The 20,619-nt window shown below is 42.6% G+C and overlaps 1 protein-coding gene across 8 annotated transcripts in view; it reads left to right on the forward strand.

Annotated features, from left to right (window-relative positions):
* The window catches only part of ELF1 (E74 like ETS transcription factor 1), a 104,204-nt gene that overhangs the window by 74,104 nt on the left and 9,481 nt on the right, over positions 1 to 20,619 (forward strand). For 4 of the 8 annotated variants that reach the window (XM_044283812.1, XM_044283809.1, XM_044283810.1 and 1 more), the window contains 4 exons: positions 2,680 to 2,980; positions 5,014 to 5,070; positions 17,399 to 17,573; positions 20,479 to 20,586. In XM_044283812.1, the coding sequence (XP_044139747.1) occupies positions 2,909 to 2,980; positions 5,014 to 5,070; positions 17,399 to 17,573; positions 20,479 to 20,586 (412 nt within the window). In that variant the 5' untranslated portion in view covers positions 2,680 to 2,908. Of the gene's footprint in view, positions 1 to 2,253; positions 2,373 to 2,568; positions 2,593 to 2,679; positions 2,981 to 5,013; positions 5,071 to 17,398; positions 17,574 to 20,478; positions 20,587 to 20,619 lie in introns of those variants that run through there. The other 4 variants (XM_044283811.1, XM_044283813.1, XM_044283814.1 and 1 more) reach the window with 4 other exon arrangements.

The raw sequence follows: 20,619 nt of genomic DNA on the forward strand, positions 1-20,619 counted from the left end.
AGACTGTAACGGGGTTGTGCAGTGGTGAGGGTCCTTTACCCGGCACCCCCGCCAATCAGTTGTTCGGGGTTGTGGCGCTTGTGCCAGCACTGTGTCCTGTTCAAAGTTTAACTGCACGGCATCTCACGTTTAGCGGTGGTGCAGTGTAATTACAACTGCTCATTGAAGTGAAAACGCAGAAGCCAGTGCAGAGATCAGATGATGGTCGAAGACCTGGAACTAACAATTACCACTGGGGAAGCTGGAGTTTAGGCACATATGTCTCCCTCTGGATAGGTCATCAGTACCCCCCTCTGATCAGCTGTTGGGGAGGGCACCAGCGCTCACAGTACATTGTACGGTTGCTGTGCTTGTTATTGCAGCCAAGCCCCATTTACTTCAGTAGTGCTGCGGCCTTCTCTGAGCTTTTCCTAGGCCGCATAACATCACGTTCATTAGTCACGTGGTCTAGGTGAAGCTCAGCCCTATTGAAGTGAATGGGACTGAGCCGCGATACCAAGCACAGCCGCCATACAATGTACCGCCCTGTGCTTAGTGAGCTGAGTGAAGGCCGCAGCGCTACTGCAAGCTGGTGACTATTCAAATAGCTGGTGATAGACTTCCACTGATCAGGTACTGATGACCTATCCAAAGTATAGGGCATTAATGTAAGACTCCTGGAAAACCCCTTTAATAACTATCCATAATGTAAGGATTAATACAAAAAACAAAAAAAAAATGCATATTAACATGCTTTATTTATACCAGTACCACCAAGTGTAAATTGGGAACTTGCTTTTACTAGAGTAAATATATTTACTTTAATGCTTCTAATTTGAATATATATTCTGGGCTGGACAAGATGTAATAGTCCTAAACAGCAGATTAGTTATGCAGCAATATGGAAGAGACTAGCATCTCTCTCTTTCTCTCTGGAGGGAACTTGAAGGTCCATGATTTCAATTCATCCCATGCCCATATAGCCTAGCCCAGGGACAGGAAAACTGCAGCTCTCCAGCTGTTGTAAAACTACAAATTCCATCATGCCCTGCTGTAGGCAGACTGGGCATGATGGGGTTTGTAGTTTTACAACAGCTGGAGAGCCGCAGTTTGCCCATCCCTGGTAGCCTTATTAAATAATAATATAGAGGCTTTTGTGTATACCTATGGTAGTTTTTGTGCCAGAGAGGATGGAGTCTCAATACAATGCTTTTTATGTGCTCTTGAGTCTTTTCTAAGGCCTGTAAGTGATAGATTAGCGACATAGAACTTGTCCCCTGACTCACACTAGGGTCTGTGTATGCAATGTGATGCAGCTTCTGCAGTGTGAAGCTGCATAACGAAGAAATACACTGGAGATTCTGCACACAGCACCCACAGATATTATAGACAATAATTGAGATTCAAGGCAGCTAATCATTGTAGTGACTTGCCTATTATACCACAGCAGCACATGTCCTTTCATGACATACAGAGAAACAAGGAAGGTGGATCTGGGTAGGAAGAGGGAAGTGTCTGAGAGGTGCCAGGAGGGATTTAGTAGATAATGATGTAATCTTGTATTTCACAGGAAGTCACCCACACTGGGGAGACTGACCTCCTGTCTACTGTGGTAGTCAGACTGAAACACATGATACAGGTTTTACTTAATTTCCTTTGTGATGACACTGTTTTAGCAGCATGAGGCATTTTGTGATTAGCTTATTTTCAGGGATCTGTTCTACAAAAATAGGATTGTCCAAAGAAAAGTGTCTCGCCCCCTAAACCCAACAATGTTCTTTGTGTTTCATATAACTGATTGAAACATCTAAAAATACAACATATTCATCATGCATGGATTTATATCTCCTTCTGTGGACATGGTTTCCATTTTAGACTACAGAAAACTGCTGCCAGAAATGGATGGGCACCCAAATTTCTTGGCTGGTCGCAAGTGGGAGATGTGTGATAAGATTGCATGTGTTGGATATGCAGATGAGACAAACCTACGTCATGCTCTCATTTTCAAAGTTGAATTAAGTAATACGTTTCTGTACATTTGTGTGTACGGAGCCCCGGCCCCTGATATTAGTCAAGGGTTAACACTTTGCCCTCTAGGCCAGCTGTGGCCCCCATATTAGCAGTAGCAGAGAGAATCCTGTCATACTGGCTGTAGTACAGCTGTTTCCATTCTACCCCTCTGTCTTCAGCTTTGTCTGGGGTGGAGTGGTTGTGGTGTGCAGATCTTTGCATGTTCTCTTTTGCCGTGACGTGGTCATCACTGTTTCCTTCCTGTAGTTCACAAGCTTGTTCTTCTGATAAGCATAGCTATAATGTAGACCAGAGCTGCTTAATGTCAGAGGAGAAATGAAGGGAATGCATCTATATTACGCGGTTTGTGCGCATTATTTTATGTGAGCGTTTGTTATTTTTATTTTATCTGATTTTTCATTCTGCTCCTGTACCACGTAGAATAGCTCTGTACTTGTTCTGTTGTGAGCAATAACCATTTCCTCGTACGAGGGGTAACAGAAGTCTGTCTGTCGATCACAGCAGGTAGAATAGGATTGATAGTTTGTTTTGTTTTTTGCGCAGGGTTATCTTGGTTGACCTATATATCTTGTCATGACAAGTGTAAGTTAATATATTGACATTACTTTCTGCATTTGGTCTTCTAGAGTTTAAAAAAGTTTTAATTTTTATTTATTTTACATTTTGCAGGTCCTGATATCCCTATGCTAAAAACTGCTTAAGAAAATCTGTTGTTTTACTGCTGAAGGAAATCCAACCTCCTGGAAATTGATCTTCAGAACGATTTGTTTGAATGACTGAACTTCAAGGAGCACTTTAGAGGCCTGGATTTGCCTGTGCGCTTGTTTCATTCCATAAGAGAAACCTACAGAGCGTTCTGTACTTCTCATGAAGAGTGGCAGGAGGGGGGTGCACTAGGATGGCTACCGCCGTGCAACCAAATGAGTTGGTGTTCGAGTTTGCAAGCAATGTCATGGCCGATGAGCACCAGGTAGGTAGCACCATTGTGGGACTTATATTCAGCAGTGTTCTCCATTCACACAAGGTTCACAGTGAAGGTCTATGTGACTAAAATGTTATAGATGCATGTATAAAGCTACTACACTGAAACATGAAGCGCAAATACATTACAGTCTATTTTGTGGCTTGGCTAGGCTTTATGGATGGTAGAAAGTCTAAATTGATATAAGAACACATTGGTTGAATGGTTGGTGTTTTGAGAAATTGGTTCAGACTTTGGATAGATTTTAAGAGGATTAAAATTATGTACATGCCATCATATTTTAACACACGTTTATAGGAAAATTTGGACAACTTTACAAAAGATGATCGTTTGTATGTTCACTTCTAAGTAGTAGTAAACTATTTTATCATTGGTTCTTTTTGGCTTTTACACTGAGTAATTACTGTTTATAGCTGTCAGTTGTACAAATCAGATCGATGGATAGCCTCAGTAAGATACATGATGCACCACAATAAAGTATATTTCAGTTTACCATTGACTATGCCATAAGCTATGTATAAAATGTGATATAGTACAGCACCAATGAGACTAGAGGAACCAAGGGAAAATCAGGTCAACCAAACCAATAGTCAGGGAACTGCAGGTGCACTTTAAAGGGGTGAACTATTGGGGTATGGTAGGCAATGTACCTTCAAAGCATTTCTTAATGGAGAGTTGGTTAAGCATCCTAGTGGTGGCACCAAGCGGGACAGTGTGAGGCTGTGTTACATGGGCAAAGAAGGGTGGGAGCTACATAAATGTGATTGCCAAGGTGGGCATTCCAAAGAGGAGCAGCAGGTCATTTATGTTAGTGGAAGTTCAAGGAACAAGCCTTTTAAATGTAATGCTCAGATCAGACAAGTATGCATGTTTGTGGCACCGGGAAAGGAGTATAGGCAGCTGTTAGATACTTCTATCTGCATATTGCCCTGCCAGCGGACATTGGGAACAGTTAGGCCGTACTCATGTTATCTAATGTATATGGCCAGGTTTAGCTTCAGGTCAAGCCGGAAGACGGGCACTAAATGTGTCTTATAGAAATCTTTTGTATCTCCTTTGCACAAGAGAACAGTTCCAAGTGTCAGTTGATTGTTTCTGGTTATGTTTGTCAGAAAAACAGGATTTCATACATGAGGAAGGCTATGAAGTTGTCAAAAGTCCTGCACATAGGCATCACATCATGTGAAGTGGTAAACTAGGTGACAATGGTGGTCATACTCATGATGATGACCGGAAAGGCAACTAGACAGCAACATGCACACTATAATTACTATTAGAAATCCAATCCATGACTCTGATTCAGAACACTTATCATTCTGGATTTAAAGTTTTGGCCAAAATTCTTCACATAATACAAAATCTCTTTTTGTGTATGACACTTCTCAGTTCAATCAAACTGTACAGCGGATATCAACTGGAAGTTCAGGGCTCATACACATGGTAATGCAGATTGTACATACCCTGTATGGTGACCCATGGAGGTCTTAAGGGTCCGTATTACAGACCTGTAGGTAGGTACTTTGCATGTAAAATCTGATGCATAGACTGCAGCCCACCGCAGGGTATACATCACTTATTACAAATCTGTACAGCATGAATCTGTAATATTGCCATGTGCGTATTCGGGCTTTATAAAAGTTGTATTTTTACCTGCGAAAAAAAGGATAGCTAGTCCCCAGCTGTAAAGTGCTGTTCTAATATGTGATACCAATCACTGGCTGCAGCAATCATGTGGTGTACTTGTATTGTGATTGGTGCTGAGCTGTCATGTGACCGCAGCAGCCAGTGTAATTGTAGATGACCGTGGACTAATGGCACTGAATCGGCTGGAGATTAGAAGACAAGGATGAGCCTTAGGCTTCATGCACACAACTGTATTTTTTTTTTAATCTGTGTATTTTTTTTTGTGGCTAGCACAATGACCCATTAATTTCTATGGAGGCAGGCACTTGTCCGTTTTTTGCAGATTTGTGTGGCTGTTCCACACATTATAACCTGTCCTATTCTGGTCTGTATTGTAGATGAGAACATTCCTTTCTGTTGGTGGGAGTGAGAAAAATATGGAATATACATGGAAGGTATTAGTATTTTGCAGATCTATTTGTGGACCGAAAAACGGACTTGATTGTACAAGATGCCTTGAACACTTGAATTTTTCCTTTTCTTTTGAGATTGATTGTGGCATGTGTTTGGATCTCAGGGCTTGGCAACTGTTGGTGATGAGCGAAGTGAGCTTCGGATGCTACATCTGAAGTCGTTTCATTCAAAACTTCGGATTAATACTGTACAGAGATCCGTCTCCGTACAGTATTAGAATATATGGGCTCCGATGAGCCGAAGTAAGTTATTCGCGAAGTCGTGCTTGATTTTGTTGAGTTACTTCGGTAATTTAGTTGATTTAAAACTTGAAACTGAACTCTACTTCGGTTCCGAGGTCACAGTTGAAACTGAAGCCAAGTTCGGTTTCAACTTTTTAAAGTGGTTTTCCACTTTAAAAATCAATTATCGAAGTTGCGCACGACTTCACCATTAACGGACTTCGGCTCATCGGCACCCATACATTTTAATATTGTATGGAGACGGATCTCCATACAGTATTATTCCAAAGTTTTGAACGAAGTGACTTGGCCCGCTTCGCTCATCTCTAGCAGCCATGTTTGGCCACCATTAGCAGGCAACATTTGACTTGCAGGACCAATCAGCATAGCCTGTTACTGGACAATTAGCACATAGTCATCGATTCTCCTCGATTACCCACCAAATCCATGTTCATCCATGATCCTTTGATTTTGAAAAGTCTGTCATCAGTCATAGTGCTCCAGACTGCAATACCAAACCAGCTGGTAGATGTAAAATGTAATACCTTACTGTGTATTTATGGCTTCATATTGAAAATGTTAAAATTCAGTCCCTGAGAGCTGTAGAGTCTTTATAGCAGCCCCTGTGGACATGTGTGACTGTAACGTTCCACAAGATCACTTCTTGAAAACTAAACACTTGCATATATGTGCACATCTAGTTCTCCTTCTGGTTTAACCTATTTGTAGATATGAAAGTACAGAGCTGTCAGCCGTCAATTTAGCAAATCTGACCTGTGGTCAGTATCATGAGACTTATGCAGAAAAGCTGCACACAGCTTAAATAATTTTTTCTTTTTAATTTTTTGTACTATTAACAAGGCCCCCTGGTGCCTGTAGTTGGCAGGAATGTGACTAGGTTAGGCAATCCAGATGTCTGCACACAAATGAACAAGGGAGACACCTTTTATAAAGATGTTTTCACTGTAAACAGATGAAGCTGTGACTGATCCGCCCTGTGACCAAGGGCAATATGTAATCTGTACCTGTAGACACACCCAAGACCCTGTACCAAAACCCCCGCCATTATTGCTGAGCCTTTGTTGTCCTGCGGCACTCGGGTGATTAGCTGACGTCATCCATCAGTGGACTGATCCTGACGTGTCTAATGACTTACTGGTCTTACCGGTCTGTGCAAAGGATTGCCAAGTTGTCTACATTTTTCAATAGAGGGCATCTTGCAGCATATACCGCACTGGACCAGATCTGTACCCATTCATTTTCAATGGGTCCTGGAAAAAAAATCTGACATTGTGCTGTCCGAATTTTTTTCAGGACTCCTTGAAAATGAATGGGTCCAGATCTGGTCCGCAAAAAACGGAACAGATCAGGAAAGAAACAACGGACGTGTGAATGGACCCGAATTCTTGTTTTATTAGGCCTCTTTTACATGCAGTTTTGTGCACCTTTTTTGGCTTGTAAAAAATGCATGCACTTTTTGCAAGTACTTATTTTTGGTTACCTTTTTATTTTTTTGCATACACATTTTTTATATATATATATATATATATATATATATATATATATATATATATATATTTATTTTCATGAAGAGAAACATTCGCTAGTAGCCGTTGTCCATCCTCCTCTACTTTTAATAAGATGCAGACTCAAAGATATGGGTGCACAGCGCTAAAGCCAGCCATACTCACAGAAATCAGGTTCTGTCTCTTTCTGTAACACGGTTTGCGCTGGCGTGCAAGCTTTGTTGACTGGCTGCCCCTCTGTTCTGACTTGCTACTCCCAGGAAAAAATTTTAGGGAGGGGGGAATACAATCAATGGTACCACACATAGTGGTAGTCACATTGAGGAGGTGGAGGGGAACAGGTAACCTTGTGAAAGCCCAGGGGAGAAGGAGCTTTTGAGCTCCAAAACTGCATCATGAAAGGTGTGGCTGGACCTTTAGGCTACATGCACAGAAACGTTGTTTGTTTCAGTGTCCGTTCCGTTTTTTTTTTTGCAGATAGGATGCGGACCCATTCATTTAAGTGGGTCCGCAAAAAATGCGGACAGCATACTGTGTGCTGTCCACATCAGTATGTCTGTTCCGTAGCCCCGCAAAAAAATAGAACACGTCCTATTCTTGTCCGTTTTAGGTATTGTTACAATGGATCCGCAACAAAAAAACGGATGGCATACGGATGTGCATGTAGCCTTATAGTTATGACTGGGTCTGTGACAGTAACAGCTCCTTTCTTCTCTGGATGCACAATATTTTCACCCTGCATTTGGCTTCAGGACTTGTGGGGCAGCAGCGGCACCTGAAAGAAAAAGGACCCATTGCGGTGACAATGCTGGTGCAGTTTTGATTTGCATGATAAAAATCAATAAAGAAACAATAGCCGATAAAAACCATAGATGGATCGTAGGGAGGAATTGAGATCTGAACACCAAATGTGTTTGAGAATGTAGGTCGGACACACCTCGCTCAATAAATGCAGGCATTCTATACATGGCTTCCTGCCTTTGTGTCCGATTTCATATTCATATGACCCCATTTGTTCTGTTAACAGCTGACCTGTAGTATGGAGCGGCAGGGCCTTTATGTGCCACCCTATAGTGCTCCAAACATGCAGTATGGCAGATTTCTTCTCCACTAGAAGCAATACTTTTGGAGGAGAATATGGAAGCTGTTTTCACACCTCAGTTCCAGACATTTGCCGGAGTTTGCCTTCAGTTCGGAGATGTTTTGTGCTGAGCGGGTTGCCACTACAGAGGAGATGTTCTGGGTGCCTACTATGGGGCGGCTAGTTCAACATGCCCACTGAGATTTCACTGCTGTGTTCACACCTAGACAATATCCGGCTTTAGCGAGCGTCTGGTTGCCGTTGTTTGCCTTCACACAGCTCCTCCGAAAAAAAACTGTATACCACTTTCTGAAATCTGAGGCATATGGATATACATTCGGGCTAGGTTCACCTCTGCAGCAGCGGTGTGGGCAGGAGCCTCTGTTGCAGATTCTGGCTAAAAGAAAAAGGATGAACTACCACTGCAAGCATTATTTCATGTATCCGGATAGCCAGCAGACGCCATTATTGTAAATGGGATCTGTGGCACACTGGCAGCGGCCAGCAGTGATTTTGTTTCTATGTCAGAACTAAATACCAGAGTTCAGCTACAGATTTGAACTTAAAGGGGTTGTCCACTTTTTTTATATTGATGAACTTTTCTCATCAATATAAGGTTGTCAGGCGACAGACTGCCAACACCCCCGCCAATCAGTTGTTTGAAGAGAACGCAGCGCTCGTACGAGCGTTTCCTTCTCTTTCTTGTTTACCAGCTCTCCGACACTGCAGCAGTAAAGCAGTATAATTACAGCAAGTCTTGGATAAAGACAGTGAGCAGGTAAACTGAGAAGAGAACACAGCGCTTGTACGAGTGCTGATAGTCGGGGGTGCTGGGTGCTGGACCCCCGTTTTTCGCATTCCATATATGGACCGTATACAGAACCATTCGTTTTAATGGATCCGCAAACTCCGTATGCCTTCCATTTCCGTTCCGTTCAAAGATAGAACCTGTCCTATTTTTGTCCGCATAACAGACAAGGATAGTGCTGTTCTATCAGGGGCCAGCTGTTCTGTTCCACAAAAAACGGAATGAACACGGACGTCATCCATATGGTTGTGTGCAAGAGGCCTAAGGCAAGGACGTGTGCAGCCCGCAAAAGGCGGGCCACAATGCACGAACACCGACTGTGGGGCAGCCGCAGCGGATAGTGGACCCATTCACTTTAATGGTTCCGCAAAAAGATAGGACATGTTCTATCTTTTTGCGGAACGGAAGTACGGGATGAAACCCTAACAAAAGCATTCCGTAGTGCTTCCGTGGGTTTCTGTTCAGTGCTTCTGTTCCGCACCATTCCGCATCTCCGGATTTGCGGACCCATTGAAGTGAATAGGTCCGCATCCATGATGCGGAATGCCCACGGAACGGCGCCCGTGTAATGCGTTCCGGGATACGGCAACGGGCAGCACACGAGGAGGCCTAGTGTTTTATCACCACCTGTGTTCACATGTGAATATACTGATGCATCATATCATGCACATAAAAGTTGTGCAGGTCTGAACGCTGTGGCCGCCATCTTTCTGAAGGTGTGCTGCAGTGGATCTTGGATTGTTTAGCTGTATCTTGGATCTTTCTGGCGCCCTTGTTAGCATTCCACATACTCAGCATTATGAAGTCAGCATAGTTTTCTATTTTTTTTTCTTTTCTCCAGAACAGAGTTTTGTACTCCTGCCAAGCCAGTCATCTGTTTTCAACTTTGTGTCCTTGGTGATACTATTGTTACAAGCATACGGCAGGACTCCAGTCTCTTCCTCCAGCTTGGGTGTATGCGAGGTGCCCTTCTGGCCTCAAAATAATAATAATTGGAACTGAAATCTACTAATTGGCCATAGGACAGATATAGAAGCCAAAAATGACTTTTTAAGGCCCCATGGACACGGGCGTATCGGTTTTGCAGTCTGTAAATCTTACTAAATACAGATGCTGTCCATGTTGCATCCACATTTTTTGAGGACCAATTGACTTTAATGGGTCAGCGTTTTGCTGACAGGACATGTTCTATCTGCATATCTTTTTGCAAATTGGACATACGGATGCAGAAAGCAGTACTATTTGCTGGAATTGACCCCAGTGCGCATGCTCCAAGTGCTGCAGTCCACTCACAGTACAGAGCAGATAATCATTTACAAAAAGTAGTGCTCACTCTGAGCCTTGAGGATATGTTCACGCAAAGTAAAACAGGTTTTCTGCTGCAAAATTTGACATCAAAACTCCAATAGCTTTCCATTGACTTCAATGGGAAAAAAACACCACGTGTCCATAGGGACATTTTTTTTCCGCCGTGAAGTTGAGATCAGCTTCTGAAATGGCATGTTGCCTCTTAGAAGTGGATTTTTTGAATTGAAGTCAATGGGGAAGCAGATAAAACCGCTGGCGGTTACTCCAGTCAAGGTCTGGATAAGAAGAATGGTAGCAAAACCTCTTCTAAAGCCTCCTCCAAATGCCCTTCTAAAACTTGCAATACTCCTCTAAATCCTCCTTTTAATTTTGAAATCTTTAACCAAAAATGACGGGTTTTCAGCTAGTAATCTGCTAATGATTTTTCTGCTGCAGATCTTTCCGTGTAAACTTGGCCTAAAAGAATTGTCCTTTGCCTAGCTTTTTTTTTTTTTTTTTTTTTTTTTTTTTTTTTTTTTTTATAACATTTCTATACACCCCTGCTTCATTATGACTCCCTGGCTCTCTTTATCAGATTTCGGGTCTCAGTCTGTCAACTTACACATGGACGGGGTCACATGTGCCTCTGCAGCCATTAACTGGCTTCAGTGATGACGTTTTCTCAAGAGTCACGTCCCTGCTGGGTCACCTTCCACTTGGGGACACATCACCAGAACAGAGTCATGGGGAGCCGGGGAGTATTGTTTTTCGGGATTTGTCTTTACAGCTTTTACTGTGAGTTGAAATTGACATTACCTTCATTGTGCGGGTTGGTACGATAATAGTGATACCAAATGTATGCAGTGCGACTGACATAAAAAAATAAGCTTTCAAAAAATTAGCTTGTCACCATATTTTGAAACCCTTAACTTTTTTTTTTTTTTTTTTTTTTTTTTTTTTTTTACATTTCGATATTCAGACCTATGAAGGTTCTGGAATTTTTTTATTGGAAGGTATGCTTTTCTTGCATAGCTTTTATAGGAAATTGTTGTGTGGTTGTTACAGGTTATGATCGTAGTAGGGCTGCTGTAAACGGTTATTTTAGAAATCGATTAGTCTTATCGATTTTATTTTTTACCATTTAATCGAGTACTCTAATAACAAAAAAACAAATTAAAAGAACGTTTTTCTTTATAAAAACTCATTAGCCCCCCCCCCCCCCGTGCCACCAGCTTGCCCACAGATTCCTAGTCACCAACGTTGTATATCTGTCAAAAAAATATTAATATACCATCTCTATATACATGTTAAATCTGTCAGTGTATAACATACCACACATTATACTCTCAGTACTTTCCATAATGCAGCAGTTCTCTCCGAGAGGTCACATTCCTGAAGAGACACAGCGCAGCATTATTATGATCCCCGTCATATATATTACAGTACATACCGTGCCAGCAGTGACTGGGAGACATTACAAGGACATGGTGTAGGAGGTCTCAGTATAGGGGATCCTGGACACTGGGGCGCCCCTGTCTACATGACATATAGAGCAATAATTTCCATATATATATTATTGGGGGAGTGGGCTGGGGGACCCTATGGCAATCATATACAGGGCCCTCTGTCTACATGACATATAAAGCAATAATATAATTTTGCTGGGGGTCCTATGGCAATCTAACACAGGGGCCCCTGTGTACATGACATAATATATTTTCTATATAGTTTTCAGGGGCCCCTAGAATGCAGGATGTGAAACATAAAGAAATAATTTGCATACATTTATTTGGGGACCCCTAACATTAAACAGGGAGTCCCCCAGTCCTGTGGAATGTAAACCAGTTTGCACACCAGTACATTGGGTGGAGCTGGGGGGGGGGGGGGCGCTCAGGGGGCTGCAGGTCAGTCATGTAGCCATTGGGGAGGTTGGCAGTGAAGCTGTTGTCCGACAGCCGGCGGGTGCAGCGCGGTACGGGCCAGCGGGTGACCACGGAGTGGTGAGTAATAGCAAGCGCTTCACTCCCGCTCCGTAGTCACATGACGCAAACGAATCCTCGAGGATTTTTTTGTGTCTAATTACTCAATTCAATCGAGTAATCGTTTCAACCCTAGATCGTAGTGATAACAACCACTAAGTGAGTCTACTATGCTGTTCTATACAGACAAAAAAAAATAACATATGCCATCTCATACAGGTCTGGTATATACTAAAAGGACTCCTTTTTGACATATGACATGTAAATGGTGACCTATTGATACTTTTGGAGTATATAGATGGAGCTTATCCAGTGCATATGCTGAATATATTTCCAAATGTAATGTGAACAGAGCTTAAAAAGCACATTGAGGGCATCTCACCATTTTCGTAAAGGGGGTTGTCTGCTGCTTTACTATTATCCTCAGGATAGGCCATCAGTGTCTGATGGGCAGGGGTATTACATCCTGCGTCCCTTCCTGACCCGCTGTTTCAGAGCAGCTGTGGCCCATTCACATCAATGGGAGCAGCCCTGCAAACACCAGCTCTGTGCACTGTACAGTGACGCTACATGACTCTGGCACTCACAAAAACGTCATGCTGATGGCTGGAGTTGTAATTCTTACCAGGTCTTGCCATATTCTTGTAAATTGTACAAAGGGTTTTTCTTTTCCCTAGGGAGTTGTATTATTGCATTCTATTACTGCTTGATCATCAATGGATTATTGTGAAATGCTTCTTCCACCCTGGAACATCATTCCCATGTGTTGTCTTGTGTGTGCTATTAATGTGAAGAACTAGTCAGTAAGTTGGTCAAGACACTCTATGACAGTACCAGCCTGTGTGCTCATTCACACGACCATATGGTTGCCGTGCCCGTGTTGACTTGAATGGGTCCGCAATCTGCAAAATACAGCAAAAGATAGGACATGTCCTGTCTTTTGTAGGGCAGAGGCACGGATCAGAAGACGTTATCTGGGTATATCATTATTTGCATAACTGGCGTTGAGTTTATTAGGAGTGACAACTTGGGGTAGAATTTAATTTGGCTAAACTTTAATTTGGGCAATTTTAAAAAAATACTTGACTTTTAGTCAAAAATTATTAGGATGGTTCTACCTCAGAGACTATACTACTAATTTGAAGTCACCGTTCCTTACACAGCAAACTTTGTAAAACTGCTTTTCAGACATATCATGTAATCCACTATATAAAATGTCTTTAACATGGGCTGCATCATTTCACATAAATTATGTGAGTGGGCTAATGTTATTTGTGAGGTTGTGAAAATATAGGTTTTTAGGTACCATCTATCCCGTATGTAACTTACACAGGTTTGTGTTCTGGGTGACTGCGGGTCCTTTACTGCAGTTAGATGCAACAAGATGCCCATGCAAAATAATCTTACAGGGGTAGTCCTGCTAAACAAAAAGTTCCTTTAATGTCCAGGAAATTAAAATTTGAGTACACGTACCTCGTGTGATGTCCCTCTAATAAGCACCATACCTTGTGTGATGTCCTCTCTATGAGCGCTTTACCTTGTGTGATGTCCCTCTATGAGCGCCTTAACTTGTGTGATGTCCCTCTAATAAGCACCATACCTTGTGTGATGTCCCTCTAATAAGCACCATACCTTGTGTGATGTCCCTCTATGAGCACCTTACCTTGTGTGATGTCCCTCTATGAGCACCTCACCTTGTGTGATGTCCCTCTATGAGCACCTCACCTTGTGTGATGTCCCTCTATGAGCACCTTACCTTGTGTGATGTCCCTCTATGAGCACCTTACCTTGTGTGATGTCCCTCTATGAGCACCTTACCTTGTGTGATGTCCCTCTATGAGCACCTCACCTTGTGTGATGTCCCTCTATGAGCACCTCACCTTGTGTGATGTCCCTCTAATAAGCACCATACCTTATGTGATGTCCCTCTATGAGCACCTTATTTTTTGTGATGTTCCTCTATGAGTGCCTTATTTTGTGTGATGTCCCTCTAGGAGCGCCTTACCTTGTGTGATGTGACCCTCTATGAGCGCCTTACCTTGTGTGATGTGACCCTCTATGAGCGCCTTACCTTGTGTGATGTGACCCTCTATGAGCGCCTTACCTTGTGTGATGTGACCCTCTATGAGCGCCTTACCTTGTGTGATGTGACCCTCTATGAGCGCCTTACCTTGTGTGATGTGACCCTCTATGAGCGCCTTATTTTGTGGGATGTCCCTCTATGAGCGCCTTACCTTGTGCGATGTCCCTCTATGAGCGCCTTACCTTGTGCGATGTCCCTCTATGTATGAGCGCCAGACACACTTTCGGTTTGGGTCCGACATTAAAAAGAAACTTCCCTCCCCTTCTTAAAGGGTTGGTGGTGTGACTCTGTCGTAGCTAGGGCAGCCCTTCTCTATCTCTGCACCACCTGTGATAAGTCAGATGATCTATGTGTTAGGAGCCTCCCTACTTTAAATGTTAATGGGAAGAGGGATGTGTGTTGGATTTCAGTCTAGATTTTGTCCACATTATTTGTCTGTTCTTCATTATAAGAGCAGAACAAAGAAAATAACGGAAGCAGCATTTCCATCAAATTATGGAAAAAGCATTGCTTAATGGACATTGCTGACAGTAATGGGGCTGTCAGGTTTCCATCAGAGAGCCTGATATCTTACAGGAGAAAATAGCGCAGCATGTTGCACTTTGTCAGGTTTTTATGACAGAATTTGTGACCGAGGCTCCTGACACAGATGTAAACATGGCCTAACCCAATCCATTGTTCTTGCAGGAGATAAGCAGCTGGCAGAAGTTTCTGGCAAAAGTTTAAAGAAGACCTGTCGCCACAAAATGCAGTGCTATGTGAAGCCAGCATGTTCTAGAGCAGGAGGAGCTGAGCAGATTTATATATAGTTTAAACTGTTTTGTGGGGATAGATTTGGAAAAATTGTAATTTATACACTCTGCTCAGCTTCTCCTGCTCTATAACATGCTGCCTGCAGATTACTAAGCATTTTGTGGTCTTGCGTTTTGACCCTTTTCTACGCCTAAAACAGGCGTAGAAAATGGTAGATCGGCCTGTCCCATTTTATGCCTGCAATTTTAGACCTGGCGTGAGTGGGGCAAAGTCGCAGATTTCTGCGCCTGAAATGCGCCTAATTTAAGCGTATTTCAGATTAATAAATTACCCCCTTTTTGTTCACTGTATGTTCAAAGCATGCCTAGACAAAACAACAAAAACGACACAATGTGTTTATATATTGTCATGTCGCACTCAATATAGGGAATCCAGTGGATCGGACCTGCGCATACAATTGTCACGTTCATATTTGTGTGTTTTTTTTCCTCTCCTCTAAAGCTTATATTAAACCTGCAGATCACACAGGCGAGTGTCGGGAACAAAGCGTTCCTTCCCAGCAATTGTCTGCTTGTCAGTGGAGGACACTGCTCCTATTACATGCAGCGATCTCCTCCACAGTATGGGGAGGAGCGATCACTAATGCCATTGTTCGTCCCCATACAGAATCTTCAGGATTATCTGCTAGTGTAATATAGGCCTAAAATGACTGAATAATAAGATTGCAGTGGTCCCTTAATAGCCACAGGTTATAATACTTTCAGCATACAGTGGTCTTTCCTTGGCCATTGTAACTTCAAAAAACACATTTAATCTGCTCAACCTGTAACTGATGCAGCCACTCGGCATAGTCCTTTCCCTAGTCGGACACCTGTATTACTGGCATAGTCCTTTCCCTAGTCGGACACCTGTATTACTGGCATAGTCCTTTCCCTAGTCGGACACCTGTATTACTGGCATAGTCCTTTCCCTAGTCGGACACCTGTATTACTGGCATAGTCCTTTCCCTAGTCGGACACCTGTATTACTGGCATAGTCCTTTCCCTAGTCGGACACCTGTATTACTGGCATAGTCCTTTCCCTAGTCGGACACCTGTACTACTGGCATAGTCCTTTCCCTAGTCGGACACCTGTACTAGTGAAGTACATGTACTGGCTGGTTGTCTAGTAGCTCCTCTCTACAGTACAGTACTACAGATTCTGTACTGCTGGATGAGGGCAGCTTGATTTTTCGTGTAAACTGTAGAGCCTAGGTTCTTAACCTGTGGTACATGTATCCAGTTGCAATGTACTTGCCATGATGGCAGTCCACGCCAAGGCTATGGTACCCGTGGTGGTGAACCCACACTTCTGCTTCCTGACATAAAACAAGGGCATTTCTTGCAGCCACTACTGGGGAAGTTGTCAGTGGAGATTTTGCAGCTTTCATTCATTTCAATGGGTAACTGTATAAATGCACAGAGCCCCCCCTAGTGGTGGTTGAAGGCAACCAGTTTTATAATGTGTGAGAGGGAAGCAGGGTTCCTCCATGAATAAAAATGAGTAAATTTTTCAGGAATCTCACTGGGTCCCTTACTATGTTTTGCTATGGGGCCCTTTATCCAAAAGTCAGTACAATGAATGTCCCTGGGGCACATGCGTTGTCCTAATGCTATGCTTTTAACATGCAACACAGTGTATGATAACAGCATTTGGTGTTGGGGGTACTTTTATGTAGTCTGAGTTAGGGGGTACCCTGCCAGTGATTTCCAGCCTCCAGCAGCTCTGACTGTTGTAAATAAGGACTTGCTTTATTTGTGTTAGTTATCTGTTAATTTTTTATTTATTTTTTCTATGACCAATTACTAATTACAATAATTCCAACTTACAATGGTCGTCCCAGAACCAAGTAATATTGTACCTTGAGGGACCGCTTTAGAAGAGTGACCTCTCCATGAAAAGAGGTTCTCCAGGATTTAAATATTAATGACGTATCCTCAGGATAGATCATCAATATGAGATCGGCAGGGGTCCGACAGCTGTTTGAGGAGGCTGCAGCCTTACCACGCACAGCTGCTATGCAATGTGTAGCGGCTGTGCTTGGTATTGCAGCCTAGCCCCATTCACATGAATGAGACTGAGCTGTACATAGACCAATGTGACTGATGAACGTGATGTCACGTTGCCTAAGAAGATGCCTAAGTGCTCACCGAGCACAACAGCCTCTTCACACAGTTGTTTGGGTGCAGAGAGTCGGACCCCTGATGAACCGTCCTTAGGATAGGACATCAAAATCCCAGAGAACCCCTTTAAACGTTTTTTGTATGGAAACAGTTTTTTTCTGGTACTGTCAAAAGTGACCTTATATCCCTTGCAACTGCTAATACATTTTCTGAGTTTACCTGCAGGTTGAATACAGACAGTCCACCTAGAGTAGATCAACATGTATAATTTATTACATTGTAGAGAATGGGAATGTATCAAATGCTGGGGCCGGTGGATGTACTGAATAATGGGTCATCACTTGTTACTTACCTGTGCTCCAAACATGGAGACCATGAAACTAATGAGCTCATTTTACCATATCTACAGCTTGACGACCCTTCGATCTTTCCGGCGGTCATTGTGGAACACATACCAAATGCAGATTTACTGCACAGCTACTCTGGACTAACCTGCGTAGACGATACTAATGACATGATCACGGAGACCTCGCTGGATGTAGCCGAAGAGCAGATCATAGAAGATGACGACCTCACTCTTACAGGTATAGCAGATTTATTCTTTGTTAGTTTTGCAGTGAGCCAATATCATCAAAATAACAAGTGTGGCCAGGAGTAACCAGTCACATCACCTCTGTCATATTCTACCTGCCCGTGATGAAAGGTGCAATGTTCAGGACTGACCCTTTTTGGCTGCATTAGGTTTAGTTTGCTTCTCCTGTCCATAGGATATGCCATCAGTGTTGGACCCGATGGGGACCCTCATGGATCTCTTTAGTTGTTTGTTGGGTTTACATAGGTAATGCGGTTCATCCCATTCACTTTAATGGAATAAGCTGCAATACCAGACACAGTTGCTTGAGTGGCATGTCCCCCTGCAGATCAGGGGTTGGACCTCCTCTAATCAAACATTGATGCCCTATCCTTAGAATAGGTCATTAATAAAAGTCCCGGAGAACCATTTAACTACCTGAACTACAAGTCACTTAGTCTGTATGATCTCATCAGCAGGTATATTAGACTCTTGTGAAACATTGTGGTGTGAATAATAATTTACAGCATCGCATTGTTCATATATAGGGCGACGGTGAACATTATGGTGGCCCAATTACAAGTTTGTGACTCACAAGTTATGTAACCCTTTATTTTGACAATGTTAAAGGATTAACCCTTGATGTAAAGAGTGATGCAGAGGACCAGAATCCGATGGCTGGAGTCTACAAGGGGTGTTCAATAAGTTCTCTACCCCAGCATGTTCTGTCAGTGTTGGAGATCTGAGCTTGTCTGCACAGGTTGATATATGTCTGGACATGCAACACACATGGTAGCCGTTCAGTCTGATGAAAGCAGTGGAAGTGATAGGATGACAATTGCAGTATAGTGCGGGTCTGCAAAGAAAGTGAGGGGTTTGGAGCTTTGTTCTTTGGGCTTCTTTTCTTCCTAAGGAATTTAATCAAAGAAACCCATGAAAGGATGATGGCTGTTTATGGTGATGATGGACTTTCCTACTACCAAGTTAAGTTTTGGGCCAGGCAGTAAAATGGGATAGGGAATCAATTGAAGTTGACCATCTTCAGAGGAAATGTGCCATAAAGTGGAGACCGTGATTTTGGAAGATCAGTGGGTCAAAGACAGTGCCATAGCTCATGAATTAGGCATTTCAGTTGGCACGGTTTCATCAGGATGTTTTGATGATGTGAAAGGTCAGATCCCGGTGGGTGCCACGAATATTGATGCCTGAGCAGAAAATTTGTTGCCAGCAATTTAGCAAAGAGAATTTAGACATTATGGGTGATAAAACATGGGTCCACCGCCATGATCCTGAGACCAACAAGAGTCCATGCACTGGAAGTGCAAGGGGTCGCCAACGCCAAAGATCTTTTTTATGCAGCAGTCAGCTGGAAAGATCATGGCATCAGTTTTTTGGGATACAGAAGGCGTTGTATTACTAGAATTCATGCCACCATGACAACAATTACTAGAGACACCTATGCTTCAATAATGAAGGTATTATGTGAGGCAATAAAAGAGAAACTCAGTGGGAAGTTGTTGGCGGGTGCAACAATGCGCCAGCTCATAAGCCGCACAAATCACAAGCTTCTACAGTATCTGGGAATGCGGCTTCATGGAGCTTAACCATCCACGGAACAGTCTAGATCTGGCTCCCAGTGATTACTTTCTCTTTTGGAACCTAAAGAAATTTCTGCTTGGGCAGCAATTTGCTGAGAATAATACAGTCAAAGAGGCGGTAACAGGGTTCCTGCAGCAGCAAGAAGTCTCCTATTCTGAGGGCATCCAATCGCTGGAGGGGAAGTGGAATTAGTGTGTTGAAGTCAAGGGGGTTGTTGTTTCATAACTCTGGTAGATAACTTATTGAACACACTCGTACTTAGATTTCAGTTGTTTCCTAATTCTACAAAGTGATGTACTGTAGCTAATTACCTAGATGACTTGGTATGTAGAGGAAAACAGTGCAAAGGACACATCTTGCAGACATCAGGAATTGATTTTAGCAAATAATGTACATTATACAAAACCAGAATTATCCGTTTCACCAGCAGAGCTGCACCCTGATCTGCTCGCTGCATTTTATTTTTGCTGCATCATGCTGGAGGAGCAATTCTCATGGGTGAAAACCATTAGTTCTGATGCCTTGGCAACATAATGTCACTCTTACATCATGATATTGGTTGAAATATGGCTCAGAAATAGACGTCCTGCTTTGTACACTGACATACTGGCATTATTACTTGATGTTACTACACTGGCCTGGATAGCAATATGATGGGTATGGATAAGAAAGATGGAAATGGCATTGTTTATTACGGTAACTGGCCTATTCATGGGCACAAGTATTACAGGTTGTCACTGGAAGATTATAATGTCCGTGGGGCCTTTAACATCAGCTATGGCTCCTAATAAAATAAACGCATACGTTTTATGAGGAAAAAAATAAGTATAGCTAAGAAAAACTATTGTAGTTTCCCTAAACAACCAGTCAGATTCTAGCTGTCCTTTTTCTAAAAGCCTTTGGAAAGTGAAACGATTACAAACACATGTTCTGTTTGCATTACTTTTTATGTGTCTCCTTAATTTCATCGTGTTACTGTTTTTCTGGCCTTACAGGGTCCTGCAATTATTTTTTATTTTGTTATCATTTTCCTGATCCCTTTTGCCTTTTATGACGCTCATGTATCTAACACAATCCAGTTTTCTCTGGCCAGAATTGTTAAAGCAATAGTGCCACCTGCTGGCCAACTTTGATAATGCATAATTGTGATCAATTTGAAGCTTCTGGTAAATTTGGTTTGAGATGGAGAAATTTTGACTTTCCGGTGGATGAGCTATAGTTACAGGTTTCCAAAACGTAACATGAATCCACCATACATAGCATACATTTTTATTAAGACAAAATGTAAGCGTTTAGTAACCTAAAACCATCTCTTTCAGTTGAAGCTTCCTGTCAGGATGGCGATGAGACCATGGAAACAATTGAAGCAGCTGAAGCGCTTCTTAATATGGACTCTCCAGATGCATTACTGGATGAGAAAAGATTAGGTGAGTGTGAGCTAGGTTGCCAATGTGCCAAGA

This window comes from Bufo gargarizans, chromosome 3 (genome assembly GCF_014858855.1).
Source record: "Bufo gargarizans isolate SCDJY-AF-19 chromosome 3, ASM1485885v1, whole genome shotgun sequence".
In the NCBI taxonomy this organism is placed as follows: Eukaryota; Metazoa; Chordata; class Amphibia; order Anura; family Bufonidae; genus Bufo; species Bufo gargarizans.